The sequence below is a fragment of the Mustela erminea genome, chromosome 19, assembly GCF_009829155.1.
Source record: "Mustela erminea isolate mMusErm1 chromosome 19, mMusErm1.Pri, whole genome shotgun sequence".
NCBI classification, from domain to species: Eukaryota; Metazoa; Chordata; class Mammalia; order Carnivora; family Mustelidae; genus Mustela; species Mustela erminea.
Window position 1 is genome coordinate 20,004,834 of NC_045632.1, and position 18,483 is coordinate 20,023,316.

Consider the following 18,483-nt stretch of genomic DNA (forward strand, 5'->3'; position numbering starts at 1 on the left):
ATCGGACTTGGTGGGCCTTGGGAAGCTTTACCCGCAAGGGGACTCTGGAGAGGCTCTCAGAGGGCGGGCCAAGGCCTGGCACCTGGGGAGCCCTGACTCTGGAGGGGTAGAGCCCTCCTAGCTGTGGATGGGGGAGGAGCTGATGCCAGCCAGTCTCAGTTCTTAGTCAGAATACAGAAAAATGACATTCCTGGGGGAGCAAGCAGGCAGGAAGTCTTCATGGAAGAGGTGGTATTTGGAATGGGCTCTGAAGGCCAGGATGAATTCTCACGAGTGCGTTTGAGAGTGGGTGTTGCAGGCTTGGGGGGTGGTGTCCACAGGAGTGAGTGGTAAGGGGGTGGGCTGGGCAGAGGTGCAGATGGGAAGGCCTGGCTTCCTGGGGCCAGATTCTGCCTGCAGCAGGGAACACACGGGCCGCAGCGGACCGGGAGGAGACATGGGAATGGGGTGCTGGGCAGGAGTGGGAGGCCCTCACATTCATCCCAGCTTGGCCATTGTTGACTCTGTGACTCTCCCTGGGCTTCAGTGTCCTTGCCCGGGAAGTAGACTAGGATGCCTTGAGGTTCTGGAACCCTGTGTGGTAGAGGGTGGCTTAGCTGCTAGAAGCCAGCCCAGATGTGGTGGGCTTGGCTGAGAATCGTAGGCATCATTCAGTTTCCAGGAGCAGGAGCAAGGACCCTCAACAGAGGAACTCACCCAGAAAACCAGAGAGGCCCTGAGCTGGCTCCACTCTCATTGATCCCAGCTCTGCACCCACTTTACAGATGGTGAAACCGAGCCTCAGAGAGGAGCCGGCATTGCCAGAGGGGGAGCCGGCATTATTTAGAATCTCATCTCTGGACTCTAAGGATAGGGCTCTGCTCCCTGCCGTGCCCAGAGCTGGTGGAGTTCCACCCTGGGAATTCTGTATCCTCCTTGGGGGCAGCAGAGCCTCGGGGACATGGCCGTCTGGCATCCAGGCCAGGAGGAGGCAGGGAAATGTGAAGGGGACCCAACTGTGGAGGGGCAGCAAGATGTGGCCTCCGTAGAGGCTGTGTTGTCATCCCCCATAGGGCACAAACGGGCTGTCAGCTGCTGAGAGCGATTGCAGTGAATTTTGCCGAAAGTGGCTCCCCCTGGAAAGTTTCCCTATGCCACATTCTTGCAGCTGCAAGCCTATAGTCCCCTGGTTTCTAGAGACGTGGAGGTCTCAGTAAGTCTTTTCTGACTAGTCTTGATGCTTCCCGAAGTTTACGTATTCTGTGGTTTAAAAAGCGATCTCCTAAATTCAGCCCTTGGCTGCCTTACTGCTGTTATGCAAGGTTAATTTTAGAAGAGATCCTCCTCCGCTTCATACCTTTATAAGATTATTTGAGCTCAGTGTTTATTGCTAAACACTGAAGTCATCAGCTGCCCCAGGGGTGGGAGAAGGAAGGAAGAAGTTCTAAATGGAAGAATCCATTTCCGTGCAGATGTCTGGCCTGGGTGTCTAAGTCAAGGTGGCGTCTTGCCTACCTTCGGGTATGGGGGCAGCAGAGAGGCTCAGGTAGGGCTGTGCCGGGCCTGTGGTTTGCATGGGCACCCGTGTCCTAGTGTGCCCTGGGGTGCCCAGCCAGGGGCCTAAGGGGTGTGGGCAGAGAGGGGGTTGTGGGTGGGGCTTGGGCACACGCTGGACCGGGCATCCTCACAGGGGGCTCAGAGCAGGGTGGGAGGAGCCAGCCAGGCTGCCCCATGCCAAATCCTGGAAGGGGTTGATGGACAGCCCACTGCTGACATGGGGTGGGGGAGGCAGAGTGCACAGCTGGGGAACTAGATGAGGCTGGGAGGCAGGCTTTGAGAGCTAGGGGGCCTGAGCTGACTTGGGTGCTTGGTCTGACACCCAGTCTCTCTCCTTGTGCCTCATGTTTTTGTTCTGCTGACCCGGTAATCAAGGTCCTTGTTCCCATCACAGGAGTCTTTCTTTCACTGGGCATTTGGCGTCACGGATCCAGGCTGCTACGGCACGATCGATGTAGGCACCGGGAAGTCGACCCTATTTGTGCCCAGGCTTCCTGCCAGCTATGCCACCTGGATGGGAAAGTAAGGAGCAATCCGGGCCTGTAACTGGGCCTGCTGACCATTGAGAGTGGGGTGGGGGGGCGGGGCGTGGCTTGTGGAGGCAAGGAGGGAAGGAGTAGGGGTAGGTGGGGCCATGTCCATGGTGGCGTCCATTGACAGCCTGCTCAGGGGCAGAGCGTCAGAGCCGCAGCCACAGATTATGGTCATGTTTGTTAATCTTGAAATTTTGGATTCACAGCTTTGTCAAAATGCCAGAGGCTTTGGTCCCAGTGGGCCATCCCTCCTGCGTGGCATCAGCAGCAGGTGGCCCCACCTTGGGTGTCATGGGGTTTGGCTTGGGTCAGAGAGGGCAGCCTGGGACCCTCCTCCCAGGCCCATCTCTCATGGGGCATTGCTGGATGCGTGCTGTGTGCCTGTTTCTGGCTCTGTCTCAGGAGGTCCTGCCTCATTCAGCTCACCTGTGAGACAGGATGGTGGCTCTAGGATTGTGCTGTGGAGGAGTGTGGCATGGGGGGCCCGGGATGTGCTTGGAGGCATCCTCCCCATCGTCCACTGCACCTGCCAGCTCCAGGGCTCTTGGCCGTGTCTGCCCCTCATGGGAGCCATCCTGCCTGCTGCAACGTGCCTAGGCAGAAGCCATATTTAACCACGGCTGCTGCTTTAACCCTTGAGATCCTGGTAAATGTTCCTCACCTCCGGCGTGTCATTTCCGCCTAGAGAATGATTCTTCCGGGCTAATGTCTAAATTGCAGCCCTTGCTGCCTGGAGTCCCTCACCCCCGCTTACCAGGGCCTGTGGCTACTTTAGGGACCTATTCCGTGCAGAGGGCAGACTAGGGCCTACCCCCCATCCCTTGAGTGCAAACTCCAGAGCCCCCTTTGTTGGCCTGAGAGGCACCTCTTCTGCTGTCTTGGGGCAAGGGTTCAGACTCACAAGGTGATAACAGTTCTGCTTTGAGGCCTTCCGACCATGGGCCATCGGCTTCACCGTGAGGACAGCTTGAAGCAGAACTGACAGCAGAAGAGAAGTGGGCCGTGCTTCCCCTGGGTGTGTTTTCCTATTTGGCCCTGGGGAAGGAGGGTGGGAAGTGGGCATGCCCGACCCAGCTGGCCGTTGGAGGGCATGCTGGGCACCTAGGTTTTGGCCTTCTCAGAGGCCCTGGGGCAGGTGGATGAAACAGGTCCCTGCTGTAATGAGCAGGTCCCCACAGCCTTCATGCCTGCGTGAGGGCGAACACCGAAGGTTGTGCTGCCTTCTTCCCGAGGGACGGGGTGGTGTGTTGGACAAGGTGAATCCAGTGAGAGCCCCCAGAGGCTCCACACCACCCAGCCCTGGGTAAGGGTAAGAAGTGGGGTGCAGAATGGGAGGCTGGTCACCGCAGGTGTCTGCTCTGTCCTCTTGCCCTCCCTGCCCACTTTACCGTGGAGTCTTTTACCTGCAGAGACACTGGCCTCAGGCTTGGCCCTGGCTTGGCCCTGGCAGGCCCTCCTCAGTGCATTTTTCCGGGACCCTCCTCCTGCAGGCCTGAAGATATGGGTGCTCATAGGGTGGTTTCATCCCCCCCACCTCTTGCCCCCTGTCCCGTGGTAGCCCTGACGGTCAGCCTTTATCATCTTCCTGGTTGATTCCTTATGGCTTCCCTGCTTTAAAGAGGCATAGGTTCAGGATGGTGGCATGGCCTGTGCAGGTCGCATGGGTCAGTCTGGCTGGAGGCTGGCTGGATGGCGGGGCATGGCCTCTTCCCAGAGCAGCTCTTGTCACTGTTGGGGCCTCTGATTCCTTATCTGTGGGACAGTGACAAGGCTGCTTGTGAGGCACCACCGGGGCTGTCATCATAGTGATGGGCACTGCAGGGATGGCTCACTCTGTGACACTGAAAGGTCGTGGTAAAGATGCCAGGGACAGGCAGCTTGTAATGTCCAAAAATGGCCCCAGCAACATTTGTGGCCATTCCCGATGGAGAGGTAGACTACCCCCAACCCCCGCCGCTCCCCCTGGGTTGGGACTTGGTGACTGCCTTGATGCATGAATGTTGCAGGGTCATCCTGTGGCTAGAACCCTGATTCTTTTTTTTTTTTTTTTGTTAAGTTTTTATTTATTTATTTGACCGAGAGAGAGAGAGATCATAAGTAGGCAGAGAAGCAGGCAGAGAGGAGGAGGGGGAAACAGGCCCCCTGCTGAGCAGACTTAGGTGGGGCTTGATCCCAGGACCCTGAGATCATGACCTGAGCTGAAGGCAGAGACTTAACCCACTGAGCCACCCAGGCGCCCCTAGACTCCTGATTCTTGCTCATGGGACACCTGTCCCTGAACCCAGCTGCCATACTGTGAGGAAGCCCACACTTGCCCATGTAGGGGGACCTCATGGATGGGAGCAGGGGCCCAGCTGACAGCCAGACCACCCACCAAAGTAGGTGACTCCAAGCCCCAGCCTTTGATTCCTCTTGCTGAGGTCCCAGACCTCTTAGAGCAGAAATAAGCTGTCCTTTCTGGGCTCTGTCCCAAGTCCGGACCTTTTGAGTCCTCGAACATGAAGAATGTCAGTATGGTTTGCCCCAAAACCCTGGTAACTGCTACAGCTGTGATGAGGAGTTTCCTGGTGAGAGTATATAGGTCTGGTCTCCATAAGAGAATTCTTCCAGAGCCCTTCCTGCACGCTCGGTGATCATAGAGCTGTGGTCTCTGCCCTGCTTGCTAGTGGCACGTTCCAGAAATAGCTGGGGATCCAGAGCATGGGCAGCACCCGTGGTTTTGACCTGGCTGCCCTCTGAGCTGCCCCGTGGCCTTGTCTGCTGGCTCTGAGGGTGCCAGTCCTACAGGCAGAGGGGCTCCACAGTGAGATGTGGGATGGGTAGGGGGCTAGGGGAGGGTCTGAGCAGGGCCTTGCTGGACTTTCTACCTGCATATGGTGTGGGGAGGCTCCAAGCGCATCTCCCCTCTGTCCGCTGCTTTGTCTTGTGTCAGGTCGGGAGTGCCTGTCCTGGAGAGTGGACTTCCTCCAGGGCTGTGGGCGGAGAGGCCTTTCCCTGCCTTGGGGACTCCACCATCCAGTGGGAAAATCTGAGCAAATCTCACCATGTTTCCCCACAGCCACCATCTGGGGAGCCAAATGGCACTTGACTGGAGTGTTTAAAACCCAGGACCTGATTGGTCAGGGAACAGCTGTTAGCAGTTGGCTCTTCTGAAGCGCAATCCTCAGTAATACAGGAATACTATTCTGTGCTTTGACAGTGGCTGGTTTTCAGGGCCGCTCTTACAAGTTTTCCTCCAGGGGCACCTGGGCGGCTCAGTTGTGCGTCTGACTCCTGGTTTCGGCTCAGGTCATGATCTCAGGGTGGTAAGATGGAGCCCTGTGTCACGCTCTGTGCTGAGTGGGCAATCTGCTTGAGATTCTCTCTCTCTGTCCTCCTTCCCCTGCTCGTGCACACACACACACACACACACACACTCTCTCTCTCTCTCTCTCTCTCTCTCTCTCAAATAAATAAATAAATCTCCACCAAAAAAAGTTCTCCTTTAGTCTGGCCCTGCTTTTGCTGAGCCACCTGATTGTGTAAGTGCGGACCTAAAGGCTCGCGTGACCTTTGAGTGTAGAGAAGGGTCTGCAGTGTGGGTCTCCTCTTTGGAGAGGCTCCGTGCTGGGCAGGCCAGAATGAGCAGGTCGGTCCCTTCCGGCTGCACAGCAGAGAGCTAGACCCTGGCCTTCTGCAGACCTGGCTCCCCACTGTGGCCACCTGGGCAGACCTTTCCTTCCTCTGCTCCAGTATGTCCTTCTCCTGGTCCCCGTGTCCCGAGCCTTTAGGAGAGAAGGCTCGGTTACAGAGGGTCAGTGGCGAAGGGGTTGGTTGTCTGGGGCTAGAGTTGGGGAGTTGCCAGATCTGATTGCGTGTGGCTGTTCCCAGACGTTCTCGTGATCAATAGGGCTAGGGAGCGAGGCTGGTGGGATTACCTGGCCTTTGCAATCAAAACCCACCAGACTGAACATTTGACCTTCAGCTCCTCAGCTTCCTTTTGAGTCTCTATCTGATGGCTTTTGAAAATCCATCTGGCAGATACCGCAATCCAAAGTCGTCCGGGGAAACAGCACTCCCATCACTAGACCTGCCATTTCCTGCGTAAAGGGCAGGCCTCTGTTGTCAGGGCAGCGGACGCTGGGGGGCCTGTTCCTCACCCGGGGCCTTTTTTGGGGCAGGAGTGTGGTAGCTCCTAATTTGTTTTCATTTGGAATCTGCTTGCAAAAGTCTGGTGCCTTTGGATGTGAGTGTTTCCCGTCATTTTTTGTTAGAATCAGGCTCAGCTGATGGCAGCTTTGGCTGCTGGGGTGCCTGGGCTCCTGGGAGTGGGCAGGGAATTGTCTCTGAGTCTCAGTACAGGGCGGCTTCAGAGCCCATAGAGGGTGAGTGAATTTGCGCCAAGTTGGGGGAACCTCCTAGAACCTTTGCATCTTGACTATGTTCTGCCCTTGTCCCTGACTGAGACTGTGGGCTCAAAATGTGAGATGGGATGCCTGATGTGGTGGGCTTTGCCGGGAGGAGCGTGCTTATCCTAATGAGGGCACTGCCCAGGAGTGAGTTTCTCCGGGGCTGAGGCCCTGAGCTGGTGTGTGTGTGTGTATGTGTGTGTGTGCACCTGCGTGTGCACCCGCATGCACGCCGGGTGTAGTGTGGGTACATGTATGGTGTGTGTGTGTTGGGGGTAGGGTGTGCACGTGGCGTGGAGTGTGTGTGTAGAGCGGGTACGTGGGGTGCAGAGTGGGATGCGGTGCTGTGTATGGTCTGGCACGCAGTGTGCAAGTGTGCATGTGTCCAGGTACCCCAGACCAGGCTGCCTCAGCTGCCCGTGGCCTCGCCCCGGCTCCCTCTGTCTGCAGGGAGGGCTGGCGGGGTGCCAAGGAAGGGGCAGGCCTTCCTGAGGAGGGCCAAGGGAGTCCCTTTGGGTCCTCCTGCTGGAGGTTCTGGACGATCCTGGCCTCCCTAGCGGGGCAGGTGCCGGCGTCCTCAGCCCTGCTCCCGGGGCTCTGGCTCTGCTGACCACAGGCCTCCTTCCTCTGGCCTCCTGAGCCCTGGTGCTCCCCCCCCATGCCTCCTCCCTCACGGGCATGGTTGTCAGGGTCAGTCACCTGCATTGCTTTGGAAAGATCTGTGTTGCTCTGACCAGGGCCTTGGTTCCCGAAGTGGTTGCCGACCTCTGTTCTAGAGTGAGCGCGGCGTTGTGCCGGGAGCGGAATGAGAGGCAGCGGTGCTGTGTGCAGCTGAAGGCAGACTCTGGCTGCTGGAAATTGATGGTGACTGCTGTAATTTGGTCCTCTTATTTATTCATTAACCGCACACAGGTGGGCAGCTGGCCGGCAGGACCTGTGCTTGGCAATTTCATATTCTCGAGGGCTCTGTGGTGTGCGTACCACACGCATTCCTTTAATGTCTCCTTCCCACAGGAGGCCAGGCACAGGGGCTGCTACTCACTGTGTCGACCCTGACCCTGAGTTCCGGGAAAGACCTCCTCTAAGTCATGCTGGGCCCAGCTGCTCATGGAGAAGGCACAGACACCTTTGAGGGGGGCGCTCTCTCCTCTCTCCTGACAGAGCTGTCTCTTCCCTTCATAGGGAGGATTTTTGAGCTGGGGCCGGCTTCCCCTCTGACCCGCTCTTCCCTCGTCCAGTGGCTTTGTCTGGGTCTCCCATATGGTGGGATCTGGCATGAGCTCCCCTGCTGGACCCCAGACTCCATGCAGGGCGGGGTGCAAGCCCTCCACGTGGTTGCCACCAGCCTGGCTCTTGGTGGGTCTATCTGTGCCCTGTGACCTCTCCTGCTGGTTCTGTAGGCTCTCGTGGGCGTGTTGCCCCTTCCTGGGATCAACCCTGCCAGATCATGGCTGCTGAGCCGCTGGTGGCTGGCTTAGCCCTTCAGGTGATGTTTAAATTATTTTTACTATAATTAGCCCCCAAACATGAAAAATAAGCAGTATTCAAACTGAATTATCTGTGTCGTTAAGGAAAGAATGGCACACAGAGTGCCAGAAAAGGTGCTCGCAGCTCTTCAGATCGTATCTGTCAGGCAGTCATTCTGTTGAGAACCAGGCCTGTGGTAGTTGGGTGGCTTTGGCCCTCGTGGCCCAGCAGGTGCTCTGGACTGTGTCCATCGATCTCTTTGAGGAGGGCACAGGGCACGTGGTGGGGCTGGCACCCGCCCTCGCTTCCTCCCAGATAATCTGGGTGGCAGCAGCAGGCTCTCCTGTGATTTGGCTGGCGCTGGCTGCTTCTTAGCTCCTGTGGCAAGTGGATGGTTTGTGGCTGGCAGGCCAGGGGTGGACAGGTGAGTGCGCAGCCCCAGGGCCACCCGCAGGTCACAGCCACCTCGCGTTGGCCTCCCCTTTACCCCTCCTCCTCCCATCTCCTCTGGTGCCACATTGTGAAGACCTCAGGCTGAGTACACGGAGATGTTCCTGGGTCGCAAGTCTAGGTCTGCGAGACTCAAGTCTAGGCTCACCGAGACTCCTAGGCAGGGCAGGTAGGCACACGTGCCCTGGGGTGGTGGCTGAGATGTCGTCCCCTTACCCCCTGTAGGAAGCATCCCTCATAAGCAGGTCCTTGGCACATCTCAAATCTTCTGGGAGTTTGCTGTGGACACTTGTCACAGCTGTGAGCGATGACGGGACGAGGGGCCAGAGGAAGGTTGGGAACCCGCTGGGCATGCAGGGCGCCTGTCCTGGAGCTGGGGTCGCAGTCGAGGGTGGACATGGCGAGGACGCTGATGGTCCCACCTCACCCTCTGGCACGTGCCTTTGTGCGTGGCGGAGAGTGTCACCATTTAGTGACCGAGGGTTAGTGAGCTGTCCATGCTAGATGGAGAACCAGGGCTTCCGGCATCCATGTGAGGGGCTTATCATCCCGCTGATGTGATAGCTACTCCAGGCCATGCTAATGGCCGTGCCAGACTTCGGCTGTTTAACTTTTGAGTCCTGTCTCAGACGTGGAAGCCAATGTGACTGCCTTGTGCAAATGTAATTAGCAGCAAGAGCTTGACCCCCAGTGTCAGTTTCAGAGAAGACAAAGGGGTGCTCGCTGCGTGGGGCTGTGATCTCCTTGCTGGTCCCCAAGGCCTGTGCATCTGTGCCCTGGTCCATGCTGCCTTCTTCACCATGATCTGTCTGGTGCATGCTTAAGTGGACAGGGGGGTGGTGCAGGGCTCAGAGAGGGCAGAGGGCTTCTCTTTCCTGGCCAGTGATGCTGGTCACTGGTGTCTCAGAGGCACAGGGAGTTCGCTATCGGAGGTGGTCCTCTCCAAGTCTGGAAGTGTGCTCCCTCCCCTGTCCCCTCTGGGCCACCCCAGGCACCCTGTCCTTGGCACCCTCACCCCCCTGTCATCTGCTCACCCTTGAGAGTCCAGGAAGCACAGGCTGAAAACCATCTGCTGTTTTCCCCTGAGGCCTCTTTCGGATCTAACACTTGGTGACTAGAATACCATGTGATCACAGGCAGGCTGGGGGCATATCCCCCCATGCTGATGTGGTGCCCAGGCGTGGGATGGCGCAGGATGGCGTGTGTGCGTCATTAGACTTGGCTAGAGACACCCTCCCCTTGTGTGGCTAGTGCTCCACCTCAGGTGAGCTCTGTCACCAGCAGTGACATCAACTCAGCCACTGACCAGGAGTCTGGGGGGTGGGGCGGTGTTTGCCGGCCTGCAACTGTGACCCTGACTGTGACCGGGAGCCCTTTGGGAGGGGGCCCAGCCTCCTCCTCCCTTTGTCTCTGTCTTCTCAAGGCTGATTTTTCAGGGATGATGAGTAAGCTTGAATGTTTCTCATCACAGTGAGTAATACTGATATTGACTTCTTTAAAATGTTAATTTTAAAACTTTCCTCTAAAGAGGCTCCATGGGAGAGCTCCCAGGCGGCAGCTTATTTCATGCCCCAAAGGGTAAGCTGGCTGGCAGCCCGGTGGGCTCTCATCAGCGGTGGAGGGGGAGGTGTGGTCTGCAGATGCTGTGGGTGGCCAGGGTCACGGGCTCTGAGGACAGGCAGAGGTCAGCTGGAGGAGGTCAGGTGGCCAGGGTCACGGGCTCCGAGGATGGGCCAAAGTCAGCTGGGGGAGGTCAGGGGAGGCAGGTGTGGTTCAGCGTTCACTCTGTGGCCCAGTGCCCTTTGCTTCCGAGTCTGTGTTGGGCCCACCTGTTCTGTGCCGGGACAGGGATGGGCCCAGGGCTTTAGGGTCTGGGCATGGGTGGTGGGATGGCAGCCTATGCCAAGTGTGTCAAACCCTGACCCTGGCGTTCCTTGTGCTTTCCTTTGAGGATCCATTCCAAGGAATACTTCAAGGAGAAGTATGCTGTAGATGACGTCCAGTATACAGATGAGGTCAGTAGCAGCCAACTCCTCTCTGAGCCACTGAGGCCTCCCTCACCCCTCAGCACGCTGGCACCCCCTTCCTCCCACTGCCATAGCCCCTGGCTGCCTGTCGTCGTCGTGGGAAATCGCCACCTGGCTGCCAGCCACCTCAGCAGCGCCCTCGTTTGGATAGCGCAGGCAGGACTGTGAACCTCAGACTTCCCTGAAGAGCCCCCCCCCCAACCCTTTGCCTGGCCAGTGTCCCTCACTCAGTGGCTGGAGGCCTCTGGTACCTGGGTTGTGACTGCTTAGCTCCCCAGAGGGAGGACAGCTTTCATCTCAGTGCCTCCCCCAACACCCAACCCCCCACCCCCCACCCCTCCGCTCAGCCTGGGCCTTCGTGTATTGGGGAGTTCCCCTCCCCAGCCCTTGCTGGCTACAGATGCCACCACCAGAAAGGCCCCAGACTTTGAGAGGCCTGTGGGGTGGGGTGCAGTTGGAGGGCCCCTGGCTTTAATCTGTTTCCCAGCATGGATGCCCAGCAGTGTCATGTGACCTGGGTAGCTGAATGACTGTCCTTATAGGGCTTTGCCCCTGCCCCAGCCCTTGACGTCCACGGCTGATGGGACAGGGCAGGGGCAGAGGGGAGGGCACAGCTATGTGCCCCTATGGTCTCCTTGGGGGACCAAGGCCCCCAACGCTGCTCCATCCCTGGGTGCTGTTAAAACGCCCATGCCACGTGCAGGTCAGTGCTGGGTAGAACATAAGCACCGAAAGTTCAGTGCCTACTGCTGCCTGCCGCTCGAGCCCCACCCCCAGCCTGGCAGGATCTGCTGGGTGGGAGTTGGGGCCCTCCCATGCCACATTTCCCCAGCCAGGTCCAGATCGCACATGGACATACCTAAGAGCTGGGGGTCTGTGTCGAAGCAGCTGAGGAGCCCACCAGCTAGAGACCAAGCAGCTGCCGCTTCCCCTGGGTAGGATGAGGCTGTGTTGGGGAATGACGACACCGGTGGGAGGCAGGTTCGCAGGGATCCTAACTGGGCTCACAGAGCAGTAGGGGAAGCAGTGTGTCTCAGCCCTGGGGCAGGGGTCTGGTGCAGTCTGCTCGGAGGCGCCTGGCCCCAGGCAGACCTGCGTTAGTACTTTCCCACACAGAGACACCGTCCTGCTCTTGTTCTGCTGCCCTAGAATGCCGTGCCCACCCCTCTCGCTGTGCTCGGAGGCCTGTGCCAGCCCGCTGCACCCCCTGCTGACTCTGGTCCACACTGGCGCCCCTCCCACCCCAGCTCTTAGGACCTGCGGGGGACATGCTGGATGCTGGCTGTGTTCTGCTCTGTACTCTGCCTTTTGCTGCTTTATATTTGTCTCTAAGGCCCTTCCCCCAGACGTTACTGTCACATCCTGCCTGCCGGGTTCCAGAGGTGTGTGGGCGTCAGAGCTGGTTGAGACCCAGGGCTGAACTCAGCAGCCAGGACACGGTGTGTGGCAAAGGTGACTAGCAGGGCAGTGCATGGTGAGGAGGGCCTTGGGGAAGGAGTGTGGTTCGCATCCACTAGGCCTCGGGCACCTGTGTCTACAGTACATGCTGCCTGGTTGGGTTTCAGAGAGGGGGCTTTTGATGGATCTTTCTTTTCTGTCCTAGAATTCCAGTACCGAGTTACTGGGGGTGACTCACAGCATTTAAAGCATCCGTTGATACACATGTGACCTGTTGTATTGATCTCTTTGGGTACAGGATCTCAAATAGTCTGAACATTTATTTGCATGCCCCGATGAGATCATTTGCCTCTTACCTGTATCTCGAAGTACTAGGAGTGCGTACTAGGTACTAGGGAGCAGTGACCTGCTCCATCCTTCATTCTGATTTTGTTCCTGACCCTCTCCTTTGGCAGCTGTATCCCTCCTGCCTCTGTAAACTGTGTGTTAACATTATTGTCCTTGGGGATCTTGACCTTCCCAGAAACTTGGATGGGGCAGCCCGGATCTCAGCCCACCGAGTCAGAGCGTCTCTGTGCTACAGCCTCCCCAGCTACCGTTGCTTTCATGTCTGGTGGAGCCTCAGCTCCATTCTTCCTGTGATTTCTGGGGAGAAGTGGGGAGAGCTGGCCTCCAGATGCAGGGACACGGGTCTGGAGCATTGGGACGGGAAAGCCTGTGGCAATCGTGCGGAATCACAGCCCCACAGAGTGGGAGTGGCTACTCTGAGTCTGTATTTATGAAGCAGAATCTGAAACAAAGGCTTCAGAGGAGTTAGGAGGACAGGCTCTTGGGTCCAGGAGCTATCTGCTGTGTCCCATTGTCATCACTGTCAGGGTTCATCAGTTCTGCCCTGTTACTGCTCTGGTTCTTACTGGCGACAGGGGCTCACTGTTGACAGCTTTACTCTGGGGTGGCCCCTGCAGCTTCCAGTAACATCGAGACAGATCTTATCCCTTGCGCCCCATCCCTTGGTGGGTCTACAGCTTGCAGAGGAGGAGGCCAAGGCCAAGGTGATGGGCTTCACCTACAGCCCCCTAGCTGGGGCACAGCAGAGTTACAGGACAACCCCGGGACCTTTGGACCCCAGAGGGCCTCCACTTCTGCATTTGTCCCATCAGACATAGGGGATGACCAAAGCTCCCGAGAGTCTTTGGTTTTCTGTGGTTTGAAATGGAGCCTGACACTAAACCTGCTGTGTGGAGACACCTGTGCTGGGAGGCCTTTGAGATGCCTGGGGCCTGCTCCTTCATGAAAGGTGACAGGAAGCCCCTTGCATCGGGGAAGGGCTCCCCAGGCCAGTTCTATGGTGCCGGCCCCCAACTGATGTCAGGCAGCCTCGGCCATCTGTGGCAAATCACAGCTGGGAAGCCCTTCACACCTGTCTTTCCTGAAAGAAGGCAGGAAGGCCCACACCCCAGGCCACAGCTGGTCACTCGCTGTCGTGTACTAAATGCAGGTGTCTGCTAGAACGGCTGTCATCCCCGGAGATGACCCTGCTTCTAATCATTGAGAAGGCAGAGCAAACGAAGGTCCCCCCAAGAAGGGGGACCTCTGGAGGGCCTCAGGAGGTGCTTCAAGGCATTTCATGCGGGTACAGCACCAGGGCTGGTATTCATGACTCAAGGGGAGCTGGCCGGCATGGGGGCCCGTTGTGCACTTGGGAGCTTTTCTGACATTTACATTTGAGAAGCAAGTTCAGATTTCTAGACGCATTGCCAGCCACCAAGTTGTACCCTTGTTTCAGACGGCCATGAAAAACAGTTCATTTTTTAAAAAGATTGTTTTATTCACTTTGGAGAGAGAGAGAGTGTGTGTGCACTAGGGAGAGAGTGCCTTAAGCAGACTCCATACTGAGTGTGGACCCTAACGTGGGATTGGGTGTCATGACCCTGAGATCATGACCCGAGCTGAAACCAGGAGTCGGATGTTTAACCGCCTGCCCCGGCCAGGCTTTCCAGCACAGTTCACAAGCTTGGGTGCCTGTGGGGTAAAGCCCGGTTCCCTCGAGCAGCGCGGGCTTTCTTGGCAGCACTGGTTACGGACTGCCCTGCCCGCTTCTCTGGCGCATCACCCCAGAAGGGTAGCCTGCAGGCCTGGCTGGGGCCCCGAGCGTGAGGGGGCCTGAGGGGTCCGCGGGCAGCCTCTGATCATCCCTAGGGGAGGGTCCCTGTGCACAAACCTCTGATCGGTTCTGCCTGTGTCATCTCCCTCAACCTGCCAGAGAGGCATGGCTGCCCAGGACACTGATGCTGGCCGCGGGATGCAGCACATCCGGGACATTAAACAGCACTGGTCTGTGAGAGCTGATGGGTCCCCAGTGGCCACCGCTCTGAGGACACTTGGCCCAGTGTTGACAGAGCTGGGCTGTCCTGTGTGCTAGAGCTGCATTTTGAGTGGCTGATGCACAGGCACAGCCCCGTCTCCTTTTTCTCTGAGGCTGCTGAGAGCATAGTGCTAGTGGGTCTCCATGCAGGAGGTCAGAACGAGCTGCCGGATGGGGAGAGGTGTTTCAACCACAGAGGTAACCAGGGCCCACGCAGGCAGTTGTGGTCAATCAGATGCCGTGCTGCTGGAGCCTGCAGATGCCCAGCCTGCCCACTGTGTCAGCTCTCTGGCCGGCCGTGCATCTGGCGGCCTGCTTTCTCCGTCATTCCTAACTAGTGTGTCCCCAGCCAGTGCTGGGAGAAAGACCATCAGACCACACGTTTGGGATCTGGCCCTCCTCTGTGTCCCTGGCTGCCTACTCACTGCCATCGTTGACAGAGCTGTTCTGTGCCCATGAATGGAGACCCTTCATGTCGACGTGACAACACACCCAGAGGCCCGACACGCAGGGCTCTTATTCCTTCTAATGAGTCCCCCCCTCCTCTAGGAGGGCCTTCGGAAGTGGCAGGGATTCAGCTGAGCTGTTGATGTGTGCAGCACAGAGGCCGGGGTGGGGGTGGGGTTGGGGGTCTGCAGTTCCAGAGTCAGAGAGGAGGGTCCGGGGAGGCGGGGCCTTGTGCGCCATTGGGGGAGGGCAGTTGGTGCATATCTGGAGAATTGTCTGGCCGCCAGCATCAAAAATCTCAAGGAAGCATATGGCTTTCCACCCAGAGGTGTCACTGAGTCTCCTTTTTTTTTTTTTTTAAAGGAAATACATTTTTAAAGGGATTTGTGTTAAGGAAATAGACTTGTCCAGAAGAGTGTTCATCGAGGCATCACTTTTGCTAGTTAATTGTTGGAAATTATTAAAGTGTCCAGCAGAGGCATGAATGAATGAACTGTGCCGTGTCCATGAAGAGAGCCATACAGCCATACATTCAGCTCTGGCTTCTGCTCATTTGTAACTGTAAACCTGGGCAAATGATCGAACCTGTCTGTTTTCTCATTTGTGAAATCTGGACCCGAGTAACCCCAGTTTCCCGGGTGGTTAGATGAGATGATCCTGGAGTGACCACGGCCATGATCGGCGGCTCGCTGGGCATTTCCCCTCCCCGGCTGGTAGTGACTGGTAAAAATCACGCGGTTAGAGAATACTTCATCTCAGGAAGCAAGTGAAGTGTGTAACTTCATAGGATCCAGATGTCATTACAGATCTCTGTTTTCATGTGCAGAGATAAAAAGTCTCTGGGGAGGAGATTGTAGGTGTCTTTTACCATCTTTCAGTTTTCAGTATATTCCGGGTTTTCTCTGGGAGCCTCTCAGTATTAAAAAACATGTATATACATATGTCAAAACTTATCAGAATGTGCACTTTCAATATGTGCATTGTAGAGCATGTCAGTGATAGCTCAGGAAAGCTGTTAAAACAACAAACAACAAATCCTTCTCACGCTCGCCTGTGTCAGGGCTCAAATGAGTTTTGGGTGGGAACGGGAGGCTCAGCTACAGTAGGGGCCTCGGTAACCAAGCTGTAGGGCAGACTGCGGCGTGGGGGGCCTGGAGAGGAAGAAAGTGCTCCCACCAGGGTGCTTGGCACTGTCGGGTACAAATGTCACAGCTAAAGCAGCATGGTTGGCACTTTGCCAAGGGAATAGGGCAGGAGATGAGGGAGTGAAGAACCTGTCTGGGAAACAAAGGGCCTCACTGGTTGATGAGCAGGGAGGAGGCATTCCAGGCAGGGGTCAGAGCATGAGCAGAGGCACGGAGAGACGAGGTTGCATGGCACACTCATTCATGGGGCTGGGATAGGAAGCAGCCAGAATGCAGGGATGCGAGGCCTGAGTGGGTCAAGGTGGAGCAGGGTTGGAGAGTGGGGATGCGGGATTGGGGACAGAGGGTGGGATCGGGGAAGCTTCCTCCATGCAGTCTAGGAGTTGCATGGGGGTGCAGGGAGGAAGGTGCCCTGGGGACAGAAGGCTGTTGGGATCGGTGCCTGAGATGTAGTAGGAACAGGTCTTTCAGGAGGGAGCAGATGAAAAAAAAAAAAAAAGGAGGGAGCAGATGGACAGAGGTGCTGGCCTCCCGGCAGGGGTGGGGGTCAGTTGGGCAGGCCCGGCGGTATGAAGCCTGGGATGTGTGTGGGGCCCAGAGGCATGTGGGAAGCTGTGCCTGATATAGGTGTCTCTCCCTGCCTGCCACTTGAAAGGCATGTGGCGTTCAGAAGTCCTCCGGCATCTGCAAGCCTCCGTCTTCTCATCTGCAACAGTATCACTGCCTGTTTTTATAACCAGCTCCGTGAACATGAGCTGCCATCATTAAGCCATGGTGGCGTTGTCACCTCTATCAGATGTCTTTGCGGTTGTTCTAAAGTGGAATTTTCTTTCTGACCTTTCAGATCGCCAGCGTCCTGACGTCACAGAACCCCTCTGTCCTCCTCACTTTGGTAAGTGGCCAGTGTCCAGGGACCGGGCACCATGGGGAAGGGTTTTAGGGAGCTGCCTGCCCCTGTAGAGGATTGGGAAACAGGAGGAATGGTCATCAGTAACAGGTGGTGACACGTCCTTCAGGGTGGCTGAATACAACCGGGACCACGTCCTCCATCCTCCAGTGTCCCTGGGATGGACCAGGTCCTGCCAGAAGACACCTTGCCTACTACAGAGGTTAAGGCGCAGCTGGAGGGTGTATTTGTGTCAGGCTGAGTTGTGGAGTTTGTGGATAAGGATGTCAGTATGCTTCCACCGCCTGTCTTCTCCATTGTTAATAGAATTTTTTTTTTTAAAGACTTTATTTATTTATTTGACAGAGATCACAAGTAGGCAGAGAAGCCGGCAGAGAGAGAGAGAGAGAGAGAAGGAAGCAGGCTCCCTGCTAAACAGAGAGCCTGATGCGGGGATGTGGGGCTCAATCCCAGGACCTTGGGATCATGACCTGAGCTGAAGGCAGAGGCTTTAACCCACTGAGCCACCCAGGCACCCCTGTTAGTAGGATTTTATTTTATTATTTATTTATTTATTTTTTTTTAAAAGATTTTATTTATTTGTTTGACAGAGAGAGATCACAAGTAGGCAGAGAGGCAGGCAGAGATAGAGAGAGAGAGGGAAGCAGGCTGCCCGCTGAGCAGAGAGCCCAATGCGGGGCTCGATCCCAGGACCCTGAGATCATGACCTGAGCCGAAGGAAGTGGCTTAACCCACTGAGCCACCCAGGTGCCCCACCCCTGTTCGTAGGATTTTAAAAGACACACCGTGGTGTGCGTTCGCGAGGTTATTGTCGGGCATCAGATTTAGAATTTAGACCGAGGGTCTGCCATGGCCTGGGGTTGGGTTGGGGTGCACGGGGGGCCCTTGGTGACTTACATAGGGCTGTGGGGGTCCTCAGGCTGTGAAATGGCTCAGAGAAGAAGCCTGCTTTCTTGCACTTTCTCGACCTTGGGGAGTTTCAAATATGGAACGTGTACAACCGTTCTTCCCTCCCAGAGTGAGCCTTCCCTCCCTCGTTCATCGATTCTTTTTCAGAAATAGTTCTTCTTGGTTCTTTCATTTATTTATTTTTTAATTAATTAATTTTTTTTAAAGCACTTCACACGGTGTCTCTTTTCCGCTCTGCTGTTTTGATGGCCGAGCAGGAAGATTACGTGAGATGATTGTGGTCAGAGATGGCCCGGTGTGTTTTCTTTAGGGGCATTATTCAGTGTTGGCCTGTCGTTCTTGAGGAGAAAGGGCAGTTTAGAATGCCTTGCCTCGCCGGGGATGACACGCTTTTCTCTGAGTCCCCTTTTGTCTCCTCTCCTGTCTGAGTTCCACTGGGGGTCCCCTCCCAGTCAGGGAAAGGACAGGGAGGTACCACAGCTCCGTGGTGTCACTGAGAAGTGCCCATCACGTCAGAGTTGGGTCCTTCCTACGTCTCCGGGAGGGCTGGGTTTGACCGAGCTTTTTGGGTCCTGTCAGTGGGGAGTGTGTGCACACTCGTGTGCATTGAGGGAGATGGGGCCAGCCTGGGAGAGCAGATGGGGTGGCGGAGAGAGCAGTCTCGTAGCCCCATCTGTGCCTGCACAGTCTGAGCCGGTTTCAGCAAACGGGTCTGACGCAGGAGGCTTTCATTCCCCTGGGATGCTGTTTGTGGGTCCCTTTCCTTTTCTCCATGTTCAAGCTGCGGCAGAGAATGGACAGCTTGCCTTTGTGCAGGGGTGGGAGGGCAGGCTTGGCTGGGGGTTACCTGAATGGCAGGAAGGGATGAGTTTGCTGGGCTGGAGTAGGGGCTCCTGAGGCTGGATGGAGGG

At 56.5% G+C, this 18,483-nt stretch overlaps 1 protein-coding gene across 1 annotated transcript in view; it reads left to right on the top strand.

Annotated features, from left to right (window-relative positions):
* PEPD (peptidase D) overlaps nucleotides 1–18,483 on the top strand; it is a 109,390-nt gene that overhangs the window by 6,456 nt on the left and 84,451 nt on the right. Inside the window, exons 3-5 of the mRNA XM_032323461.1 lie at nucleotides 1,931–2,058; nucleotides 10,326–10,389; nucleotides 16,601–16,648. Coding sequence (XP_032179352.1) covers nucleotides 1,931–2,058; nucleotides 10,326–10,389; nucleotides 16,601–16,648 — 240 coding nt within the window. The remainder of the gene's footprint in view (nucleotides 1–1,930; nucleotides 2,059–10,325; nucleotides 10,390–16,600; nucleotides 16,649–18,483) is intronic.